Raw genomic sequence first — 12,125 nt, forward strand, 5'->3', positions numbered from 1 at the left:
TTTTACCCGGGTACCACACGGTCAGTTTTACATATGGCCAGTAGATGTCTCCGTTCTGGTTAAACTGCAGTTCATGCCGAGATTTGGTCTTTTGCTTCTCCCCCTGTGACATCAGAGGATGATGCTTGGTCTTGAGGGAGAGCGAGGAGCTGTAGACAATACATATTTTGTAGTTATTCTATTTTCTACGTCCTGTTTAGAGATGATCGAACAGTGGAAAATCTTAGCTTCTATAGGACTCGAACCTTGTTGAACCTTCCGCATTTGATTCCCGATGCCTTCTTGGTCCGTGGGGGAAGGAGAACCTAAGATTTTCCACTGTTCGATCATCTCTTATCCTGTTAGGGGTGAGTCATATGAATGCATGCTAAAGTCAGCACTATTAGTGATAATGTTATATTAGTAAGTTTGGTGTCATCATAGTTAAAAGTGGTACTCTAGTATCAGAAAATTGCATTTGAATAAAACCAAGTTCTCATTTGTAATTCCTGGGAGTTGCTCCTTCATGTTATGGGCAGGTGTGCGATTTTACTTTTATCCTTTGGTGCGGTTTTGAACCAAAATACTATAAATGGCTACCCCAAACCATAACTGATTGTAAAAAGTTCACACAAGACCTCAAGCAGCTCGGATTGTGCCTCTCCACTCTTCCTCCAGACTCTGGGACCTTGATTTACAACTGAAATGCAACACTTTTTATCAGAAAACAACAGCTTTGACCACAGAGCAATAGTCCAGTTCTTTTTCTCCTTGGCCTAGGTAAGACACTTCTGTCCTGGATACATCTGTGTGTGGTGGCTCTTGAAGTACTGACTACAGCAGCAGTCCACTCCTTGTGATTTCCCCCCCAAAATTATTGAATGGCCTTTTCTTAATCCTATCAATGCTGCGGTTATGTCGGTTGCTTGTACACCTTCTATCACACCTTTTCCTTCCACTTAACTTTCTGTGAATTTGCTTTGATCCAGCACTCTGCACAGCCAGCTTCTTTAGTAATGACTTTTTTAGGGCTTACCCTCCTTGTACAGTGTGTGAATGACTGCCTTCTGGACATCTGTCAAGTCAGCAGTCTTTCCCATGATTGTGTCGCCTACTGAACCAGACTTATAGTGTGTTTACACAGATTTATCTGACAGATTTTTGAAGCCAAAGCCAGGAATGGATTTGAGGAGAGGAGAAATCCCAGTCTTTATGACCTGTTCTCTGTTTATAGTCTGTTCCTGGCTTTGTCTTCAAAATTCTGTCCATACACACACACCATAGGGGACTTTTTTAAACACTTAGGAAGCCTTTGCAGGTGTTTTGGGATAATTATTCTGATTTTCTAAGATACTAAATTTTGGGTTATCATTGGCTGTAGGCCATAATCAACAGAAAGAAAACACCAGAAAGATTATATAATGGAGGTGTTTCACTTTTTGAACTGAATTACTGAAAGAAAAAAAAAAAACCTTGATATTCTAATTTACTGAGATGCACTTGTATATACAGCTATTATATATTTAACTTCTCTAAACCTGTAAATGGTTTATTCTAATAAGGCAACATGTCAAGGTTGTATATTAATTTGTAAGGAATAAAAAAAAAAAATTCACATAAAAAGCAAAAAAAAAACCACAACGTAGGGGTTTGAAGTCTGTACAGGGACCCTGGTATTCAGTAAACAGGGGCCTTTAAATGGCCCAATATAGAGCAAAGGACAAAAAAGAAAAAGTCGCAATGAATGGTGCGGCTCCAGCTATAAAAAAAAAAAAAAAAAAAAAAAAAAAAAAAAAAGGGGGTCTACCACTTTCAGCTAGGTCCCTTTTTCTTGATTAAAGGAAACCTTTCATGCCATCTGAACAAGGAGTCTTCAGGGCAGTCCCCAGTGGCTTCTTCCTGGCCTTGATTAATAACTCTTTCCCTATACCCAAACATGAAGAGATCAAATCAAAGCCAGTGGTCTGTGCGGAGAAGCCACCAAAGACCACCCAGACAAAAGCATCAATGTGAAGATTGGTTCCCTTAAAGATTGTGTTGAAACCAAACTACAGTCTTTTTGGGATGACAACACGTCCAACATAGTTTTCATATAGCAGAAGTATTGTTATATACACATACACCCCTCACACCTATGTTACTCATCAAGATGTTTTCAGTTCTATAGCATGTGAGTAAATATCACTTCAATTCTGTATCCAAAATAAGGATTATAAAAAAAGAACATCCTTAAGCATACATTTTAGAGCAGGAGACTTTAATAAGAAGTGGGGTAGAACAGAACATATAAATGAAACATTACTAAAAAGGTGTTGGTGGTGGGGATAGATGTCCTCCTGCTGTAACAGCAGAATAATCATTGACAAGTTCAATGTGAATATTTCCAGACATATTACAGACTGGTTGGAATGATTCTGTAGCGGTGCATAAAGTCCTTAGAAGAGCCGCAGTCCAGCTTTAATCTGATTTAGTTCACTCTGACTCCAATACGGATTGTCGGCCGCAGAAGTGATAGTGGAGGAGGAGCTGCAGAAATATCAACACATGGTTAAGTACGAGTGATTAATAGCTGTCAGTTAAGTAGCGTAGTGCTTTAGCTTTGAGATGCCAAACAATCGGGCTTGAGTTGTGCTCATCTCTAGCTGTTTCGGAGCTCACTGCATGATAATAAGTTATGATGCAGATTCCCATAAGAGGTACAATGTTTAGTCCTTGATATACATCCATCATATAAACAAACAGCAATTACCAATATGGATTACTTAGGGTTCATTTACACAGAAAGATTATGTTGTTACAGTGTACACACAGACAGAAGTTCCGGCTTTTTCCCTCTGACTTACTGTGCATTCATCTTCTCTGTCAAGGAGTCAGGAGATGGTCAGAGGGTCCCAGCAAAATCGTCTGACAATCTAATAAGTATCAACAGTCTAAAAAAAGAAAACAAACTGCTGCTCACCTGGCAGTGATACCACGAGGCTCTGAGTTCTGCTGTTCCAGCACAGACATCATGGAGTAACTGTCAATTAAGAGGCAGCCAGGGTCTTCAGTCTGCCCAGGGACTACACCAAGTGGATACTCGCCCCACTTCACGAATTCTGGGACAAAACAAAGAAATGCAGCCTTTAACACATTTTAAAGAGAATGTACCATCACGGCCATTGCCTTTCCCCCCCCCATTAACCGATCAACGCCAGCACAGGGTTCCCGTTGGCAGTCTTTTTCCCCTGCTTGGCACTGTTCTTTTGCCATGCACTGGCTTGGCTCTATGCACTAGTGTGCCCACGTCCCCTACCCTCTACGATACGGCACCATTAGAATCAATCAGCCGTGCCAGTGCACAGCAAAAGACCAGTGTCGACAGGTGCTTCAAAAAGACGTCCACCAATTGGTTAATGTAAAAACAGTGATTTACCTGATGGCACATTCACTTAAGATAATATATCAAAATAATACGAATAAGAACAATTCTGACCACTACTGAGAAGGGAGGCTGACCTAAAAAGCAAGGTACCTCTGCCCATAAAGCCACAACTGATGTAGCTATACATACACCAACAATCTGCTCTCAATGCATAATTACTATGGCAATGTAAATTTACTTAGCTGCTAATACCTGAACTGACTCCCCAGACAGAGCCCTCTAGTGCCGCTCTTCTCTCTGCTGCCGCTTTCCTATTTATCATCTGTACATATTCATCCTCGTAAGCCTCTGTTATCATCTCCTCATCCTCTGTATGTTCACTCATCTCTTCCTCATCATCGCCTGGTGATCTTCCCCAATGTCTAAAGGATCTGGATTTAGAATCTTGCTTTAGTTTCCACTGTAAGCTCTCCACTGTGTAGATAGGCTGATCACTATAGTCTACCGAGCTATCAGCGCCTTCATCCTGAATGTAGATTGAGCACAGACACAGCAGCTTCTCTTGGGTGGCGACTGGCAATTGTGTCCTCAGATTTGAAAAAATCCTAAATGAAGAGTACACCACATTAATTATAAAAAAAAATTAAATGCTCTCTTTTCTTCAAATTGCCCCATTTAATGATGTGGTTTTTGAAAAAAAAATTTGTACATGAAACACATTTTTCAAATGACTGTTAAAAACCAATAACCACATTTACATGCCAGCAGTTCCTCAAATGCAATTTAAAAGCACAAAAAAATCATGATTTAAATACGACCCATACATGGTGTGATACCTGACCATAATAACTATAATTATATCATGAGAGAAATACTCTAAACATGTCCCCTCATGTAAAAGGGGTTAAGCTGCCCAGGGGGCATTCTCAAGTGCAGCAAGAACCCAGTTAGCCAGCCCATCTCCTCTTGATCACCAGGGAGGGGGGGGGGGGGGGATTAAAAATAAAAAAATAAAATCTGTATTGCTTTTTTTTTTTTTTAAACTCATTTACCTTATAAATCACTGTTCAGACCACATACTGTGTACAGTTTTGGGCACCAGTATATAAGAAGGACACAGCTGAACTGGAACAGGTGCAGAGGAGAGCGACAAAGGTCATTAAGGGAATGGGTGGGTTACAGTACCAGGACAGGTTATCAAGCTTGGGGTTATTTAAACTGAAAAAAGACGTCTTAGGGGTGATCTGATTACAATGTACAAATATATGAATGGACAGTACAGAGATCTTTGTAGTGGTCTTTTTACTCCTAGGTCTGTAACCATGACAAGGGGGCATCCTCTACATCTAGAGGAAAGAAGGTTTTAACACCAGCACAGATGCGGATTCTTTACTGTAAGAGCAGTGAGACTATGCAACTCTTTGCCACATGATGTTGTCATGGCTGATTCATTAAATAAATTCAAGAGAGGCCTGGATGCTTTTCTGAAAAAATATAATATTAAGAATTATGGGCGTTAGATTACATGTGACGGTGATCCAGGGAGGTATTTTCATTGCCATATTGGAGTTTGGATGGAAGTTTTCTCCCTGTGATGGGGCAATTGGCATCTGCATCATAAGGGTTTTTGCATTCCTCTGGATCAACACAGTAGGGTTATAGGTTGAACTTGATGGACTCTTGTCTTTTGTCAACCTTATTAACTATGCTACAATGGTACTTATTAATAAACAGGCCATTGACAGATCCACTTTAAAACACTTAAGTGAGGATACCACTTACAGCTGTAAAAGTTGTGGGGTAGTCCGGCAAGGAAATTCAAGGCACTTCTGCATCAGGTTTCTCCATTGTAAAAGCACATTGTGAGTAAATAGTTTCCATTTGCTTTTTACAGGTATATGGTTACGAGAACCAAGCATGCTTTTCTTGTCTGGATAAATAGAAACAAGAATTTCCAACATGATCCATGATCACATTGCAGACACTGTTCATGAGATAAAGATCAGTCAATTATCTTTAAGGTTACAAACCCACTTGGCGGGTCTGCAGCGAGTCTCCATGCTGCGTTTTTGCAGCGAGACTCTCTGCAGATCCCGACCCTATGCTTTTAATGGCAGACAAACACGCAGCAGGGATGTACATCCCTGCTGCGAGTTTGTCTGCAGCCCACCCCATTAACCCCCCGGCCGCCGGAGCTGATACTTCACCTGATCCCGGCTCCGGCGGTTCCCGATGTCTTCAGCAAGCCGGAGCGGGGACCAGGTGAAGTATATGCTCCAGCCAGCCGCCCGCAGCCCCGGCCGCCTGATCGCCCCCCCCCCCCCCCGCAGCCCCGGCCGCCCCCCCGCAGCACCGATCGCACGCCCCCCCACAGCACCGATCGCTTACACGCCCCCCCGCAGCCCCGGCCGCTCGATCGGGGGGGCGTGCGATCGGGCGGCCGGGGCTGCGGGGGGGCGGCCGGGGCTGCGGGCGGCTGGCTGGAGCATATACTTCACCTGGTCCCCGCTCCGGCTTGCTGAAGACATCGGGAACCGCCGGAGCCGGGATCAGGTGAAGTATCAGCTCCGGCGGCCGGGGGGTTAATGGGGAGGGCTGCAGACAAACTCGCAGCAGGGATGTACATCCCTGCTGCGTGTTTGTCTGCCATTAAAAGCATAGGGCCGGGATCTGCAGCGAGTCTCGCTGCAAAAACGCAGCATGGAGACTCGCTGCAGACCCGCCAAGTGGGTTTGTAACCTAAGGGAATCTGTCAGCTGTAATTCACATTCCAAACTGCTGACACTGTTAGATGCTGTTACATGAAGATACCATGCGTCTTTGAGCTATCTGGCTGTGCTTCCAGAACATAGAAAAATATATTTCATTCTCCTGTGCAAAGTTTAAAAGAAAAGTTCCCAAACTGCTGCAATCTGGAATGCCTCCTTGCTCCCCTTGCCATCCCTGATCCTGCTGGCTTGACAGACATCTGAAAACAGCTCCGCTTCCAACACTCACACCTGGCCACAATTTGTATGCGCAGAGCTGGAATGAGATATGGAAGCAGGGCGCAGCACTAGAAGCTGTCAATCTATAGGAATGAAAGGAGGAATGAGAAGATGCTCCAGCCCTCAACACTTCAGGGGCTTACAGACATTGTGCACCACAGAATGGAATGGAAGCACTAGACACATTTGGACCATAGGTACCATATCTTAACGTCAACAGTTTGAAACACGAACTAGAGGTGACATTCACCACCCATGGTTAGTTTCAGTCAGGTAAACACCCCACCCACCTGCTCTATAGTTTGCTGTTAATATCTCTGCGATCCAGCAGCTGAGGTGGTGTTCCCGCGCCTTTGTGTTCCTCTCTTTGGACTTCCCCAGGCCAGCAAACATTTTTTCCAGTAACTCCTGAGTAAACACCCGGGAGTGTAAGACCTTTAGTAGTGGCTGCCAGAAACGTAGGAGGGTGCGGGGGAGGCGAAGGTCTTCACCCTCATCTATAGTAACAAATAGAATCAATAATAAGTAGGAAATAAAGCCTGAAAAAACTGAATGGTATGGCCAAAACCGCCCACAGATGGAAGAATAATTCTGTACAACCCAGCAGTTATGTCTGTAGTACAAACATCCCCCTGGTACAGACCTGCAACAAGATAAACCCATTGTTTATGATTCTTTCCAGTAATGAAATATTGTATTTTTTTCATCAGGCCATAACTTTTAACCTATGACTCTCTGAAATGCCTATTTATATATACCTATGATGAAACTGCATGGAGCGCACGTATGGTTACCTACTTTATTAAAGCCTTGACAAAATGTGCAGAAATATAGGGAACTAGAGCTAACAGCAGCATATGGTTTCCATTTGTAGGGATCACAGTTCTCAGCAGTTAGTAGCTCTTTCCCCTTTCTAACAGCTAACAGAGAACTAACGTTTTTACAGAAAAAAAAGGGAACTTGTCATCACTTTCATTTTAAACTACGAGTCATGGGAAAAGTCCCCAGCAACCTCCCCCCTCCTCACCCCAGATTAATAGATATCATAATATATATATATAATATATATATATATTATATATATATATATATATATATATATATATATATATATATATATATATATATATATATATATATATATATATATATATATATATATATGACCACCATAACTTGGTTCCACTTTACAAGTTGTTGTATGTCCTAGAACAGGGGTGGGGAACCTTTTCCATGTCGAGGGCCGGTCGGGCATTAATAAAATCATTCGAGGGCCGCATACCATGCGTGGCAATTAGTAGCGTGGGTTTGCAGCACCCAGGGCAAAGTATTGTTCCCCTAGTGCCCCTGCTATTGTAGTTAATCCCCAGTGATGCCCCTGCTATTGTAGTTAACCCCCAGTGATGCCCCTTGTAGTCTAGTTAACCCCCAAGTCATGTCCCTGGTAGCCTAAATAACCCCCTATCAGTCATGTCCCTGGTAGCCTAGTTAACCCCCATCAGTCATGTCCCTGGTAGCCTAAATAACCCCCATCAGTCATGTCCCTGGTGGACTAGTTAACCCCCATCAGTCATGTCCCTGGTGGACTAGTTAACCCCCATCAGTCATGTCCCTGGTGGACTAGTTAACCCCCTTCAGTCATGTCCCTGGTGGACTAGTTAACCCCCATCAGTCATGTCCCTGGTGGACTAGTTAACTCCCATCTGTCATGTCCCTGGTAGCCTATTTAACCCCCAAATAAAAAAAAATAAACATCCCACTCACCTTACCTCCGTTCCCACGCTGTCCAGGTCCTCTTCTCTCCCACGTCCTCTTATGTCCCAGGTCCTCTGTGCCGGTCTTCTCCTGCAGGCGGTGCGCGATGAAATTACGTCATCGCGCACGGCCCGCAGGAGACTGAAGACGCGCTGCTCTGCTGGGGAAGAAGCCGGCATAGACACAGGAGGATGCTGTGTGCGCCGGCTCCTTCCTCCTCCAGAGCAGCGCGCATTACAGGGGAGCTGCGGGCCGCATCGGGAGGTCTCAGGGGCCGGATGCGGCCGCGGGCCGGAGGTTCCCCACCCCTGTCCTAGAAGGAGCCCCAGATGTCAAGTCCGCCATTCAGCACACCTGTGTAAGCCAGAGAATATGGCTGCCAGGTGACAGGACTCTGATCCCAGCTGAATGTCAGGTCAGACCAATAGCGACTTGATTTTGGAAAGGGGATTTCCATCCATAATGCAAAAATCCAATAAAACAAAGTGTGAATCTACTTTCTACTTTTAGAATTTAGTTTCCCTAGACTAGCCATAGAGAAACACTAAAGTAGCTTTACACATGAGGCAATGCTCTATCCAACAAGAACAGAGAACTACTTTCCTATAGTTCCCCAATAATATTAAACAAGGTGACAAGGAATGGTCACATAATAGTGGTCTACCTGGCTCTATCTTCAGGGTTGATAGCAGTTTTCTAGTAGGCATAAGGAAACCATCTTCAAGGAGAACATCTATGGCGGTCTGATTGCTTGGGGGAAAGAAACACATAGAAGATCAAACCTGGTGTAAAGTGACCCTGGCTCAGTCACCCTAGCAACCAATCAGATTCTATCTTTTATTCCTTACAGACTCTTTGGAAAATGAAAGGTGGAATCTGATTGGTTGCTAGGGGCAACTGAGCCAGTTTCACTTAATACCTTGTTTGATAAATCTCCCCCACAGAGTGGAAATAACAGTGCCAGATCCTCAGCATGACTGACATAGATGACTGTTGTAGCCAGTGGACTATAGTAGTGTCTGCCAGGATTGCAGCATGGTGTCTAGGATTTTACGGCATGTGCAGCAATATCTTGTCAGGGACTTTTGCTGTAATCTACAATGGAGGCTCCTATAGAATCTCTGACACAGGTGTAAACACAGCCCAAGACAAGCATGCATGTTTTTGGTGAGGTCAGGACAAGTGTTGTGTGTATGGCCGGCTTAGCTGTGGTCAGAAGCCTTCTTAAAGGCAGTCATCTGTACTGCGGTACCTGGTTTGCTGCGCTAATTCCTTGACTTGTGTGATTATCCACTCCAGATCAGTTGTTGCAGTCAATTGTTTTCGAAGTGTAGGATCTTCAAAAATCTGTAGAGAACAAAACGTATATAATAAATACAACTATCTATAGCCCATCTCTGCGCACACATTTATTCATCTTTGGTTTATAAAGCTCAGGGACTGAGCCAAGGATGAGTTGCCTGTTGTACAGTATCTTGCCCCCCCCCCCCCCCATATTAAAACAGTGCAATAGATACAAGCTTTCCAGTATTTAGCTGCTGTATGTCCTGCAAGAAGTGGTATTATTTCCAGTCTGGAGAGTAGGAGAGGTTTTATATGGGTATTTGCTACTGTTCCTGACATGGACAGAGGTGGCAGCAGAGAGTACTGGGTCACACTGGAAAGAATACACCACTTAATGTAATACTTCCATTGCAAACTACGTAAATTGAGGTACATGTAGAGATGTATATTCATTTATTGGAAATTGCTTGTTAACTCTATTTCTTGTTCTTATTTTCTTTATCTGACACTTATATTGTTTTTACTGGAATATAAATTTCAATAAAAATTATTGAAACAGGAAAGAATACACCACTTCCTGCAGGACATACAGTTGCTGATACGTACTGGAAAGCTTGAGAATTTTTAATAAAAATAAATTACAAATCTCTGGCACCAGTTCATTTGAAAGGAAAAACAACAAACAAAGCTAACACACAGAGGCAGGGGTGATTCTAGCCTCTCTGCTGCCCGAGGCGAACTATAGGATGACGCCCCCCCCCCCCCCCCCGGTCAATCCGCCCACATTATAATACACTACTGCCCCCCCCCCCAACTGCTGTCCCCAATAAACATAATGTTTGGTCCCTTGCTGCACAGAGGATGTCAGGAGAGGAGGGGGCTGATCTTATAGGGGAGGTCACAGCAGCACAGAGGAGGTCAGGAAAGGAGGGTGCTAATCCTATAGGAGAGGTCCCAGCAGCACAGAGGATGTCAGGAGAGGAGGGTGCTAATCCTATAGGAGAGGTCCCAGCAGCACAGAGGATGTCAGGAGAGGAGGGTGCTAATCCTATAGGAGAAGTCCCAGCAGCACAGAGGATGTCAGGAGAGGAGGGTGCTGATCTTTTAGGAGATGGTCCCCCTCTTCCCCCCTTATAGATGGACCCCCTCTTCCCCCCCTTATAGATGGTCACCTCTCCCTTACAGATGGTCCCCCTCTCCCCCCCCCCTTATAGATGGTCCCCCTCTCCCCCTCCCTTATAGATGGTCCCCCTCTTTCCCATCCCTTATAGATGGTCCCCCTCTCCCCCCCCCCCACTTATAGATGGTCCCCCTCTTCCCTCTCCCTTATATATGGTCCCCCTCTCCCCCCCCCCCTTATAGATGGTGCCCCTCTCCCTTATATATGGTCCCCCCCCCTGCACAGCAGATAAAACAAAAACAAAAAACAGCACACAACTCACCTGCCATCTGTTCCCCCGTCGAGCCTCTCTGGTCTGGTCCCGGCTGATGTGCGGCTGCCCGGGGTGTCCCGTCCTGTCCCCGGCAGAGCGCGCATCAGAGAGCTCCCCGTGCGCCTGTGGCTGTGACTTCCAGTGCACAGGGAGCTCTCTGATGCGCGCGCTGCCGGAGACAGGATGGGACACCCCGGGCAGCCGCACATCAGCCGGGGGACTAAGGCTGCATTCCCACGTTCCGTGGAATGCCGGTACCGGAGACCCCCGCGCCCGGACAGCATCTGTAATTAGATGCTGGGAGCGGGGGAGACTGTATTCATAAGCGCCGCGCTGTAGTAACAGCACCGCGTGGCTGATTCATTACAGCGCGGCGCTTATGAATACAGTCTCCCCCGCTCCCAGCATCTAATTACAGATATTACCAATAATACCAGTATACAGGAAATATTATCACCGCCATACTGTTACTAAACAAATCCTGTTTACTGAGACCAATACTGCCAATATTACCAGTACACAAGGAGAAATATTACCGCCACACCACAACCATCACCACCATATTGTTACTGACCAAATCCAGTATACTAAATCCAATAAAACACAGTACCAGATAACAAGTAACAAATAATACCACCTCATAGTGACTAACACCACCGCTGCTACTGAATATAATCCTCTGTACATAGACCAATATCACTTCATACAGTCATATAGAGGTGGACGCACTGTACACAGGATCTATACACCATATACATTACAGTGCAGTTATATCAAGTGACTCACAGGGGACGTCTTCTCTGATCGGAGTTCTTCCCTTTTCATCTTCTCCATCTGTTGTGGGCGATTTTGAGAACTTCTCTGGGCCACGAATCCACAGAATCTGCCAGACAGACATATTAGGCTCCTCACACTGACACCATCATCTCTCTAAAAACTGCACATCTGTACTGTCCCCTTTACACCCTCATTTAGTAGGTAGCCCTGACACTATGTGACCCCCCTTAAAGTACATGCCCCCCTCTGTGCATGCCCTATTGTATACACCCCCCATGTAGTCCACCTTATAGATGGCCCCCAATGTTTCCCCCTTATAGATGGCCCCTTGTGTTGTCCCTCTTATAGATGCCCCCCATGTTATCCCCCATATAGATGGCCCCCCCATTTTATCCCCCTTACAGATGCCCCCCATGTTGTCCCCTCCTCCTGCCCCTTTATCACCATACTACTACCCCTTTCATCCTCCTGCCCTTTCATAATCATACTACAAACACCTCCATCATAATACTACCACCCCCTTCATCCTCCTGCCCTTTCATCATC

The 12,125-nt window shown here is 45.0% G+C and overlaps 1 protein-coding gene across 2 annotated transcripts in view; it reads right to left on the minus strand.

The window, feature by feature from the left end:
• Positions 1-2,219: 2,219 nt before the first annotated feature.
• Positions 2,220-12,125, minus strand: part of LAS1L (LAS1 like ribosome biogenesis factor) — a 28,107-nt gene continuing 18,201 nt past the window's right edge. For both annotated transcript variants that reach the window (XM_069986649.1, XM_069986648.1), the window contains 7 exons: positions 9,338-9,432; positions 8,750-8,835; positions 6,621-6,827; positions 5,126-5,273; positions 3,596-3,948; positions 2,939-3,077; positions 2,220-2,505 (listed from right to left, as the gene is read on the minus strand). In XM_069986649.1, coding sequence (XP_069842750.1) covers positions 2,415-2,505; positions 2,939-3,077; positions 3,596-3,948; positions 5,126-5,273; positions 6,621-6,827; positions 8,750-8,835; positions 9,338-9,432 — 1,119 coding nt within the window. In that variant the 3' untranslated portion in view covers positions 2,220-2,414. The remainder of the gene's footprint in view (positions 2,506-2,938; positions 3,078-3,595; positions 3,949-5,125; positions 5,274-6,620; positions 6,828-8,749; positions 8,836-9,337; positions 9,433-12,125) is intronic.

This window comes from Dendropsophus ebraccatus, chromosome 10, assembly GCF_027789765.1.
Source record: "Dendropsophus ebraccatus isolate aDenEbr1 chromosome 10, aDenEbr1.pat, whole genome shotgun sequence".
Classification (NCBI taxonomy): Eukaryota; Metazoa; Chordata; class Amphibia; order Anura; family Hylidae; genus Dendropsophus; species Dendropsophus ebraccatus.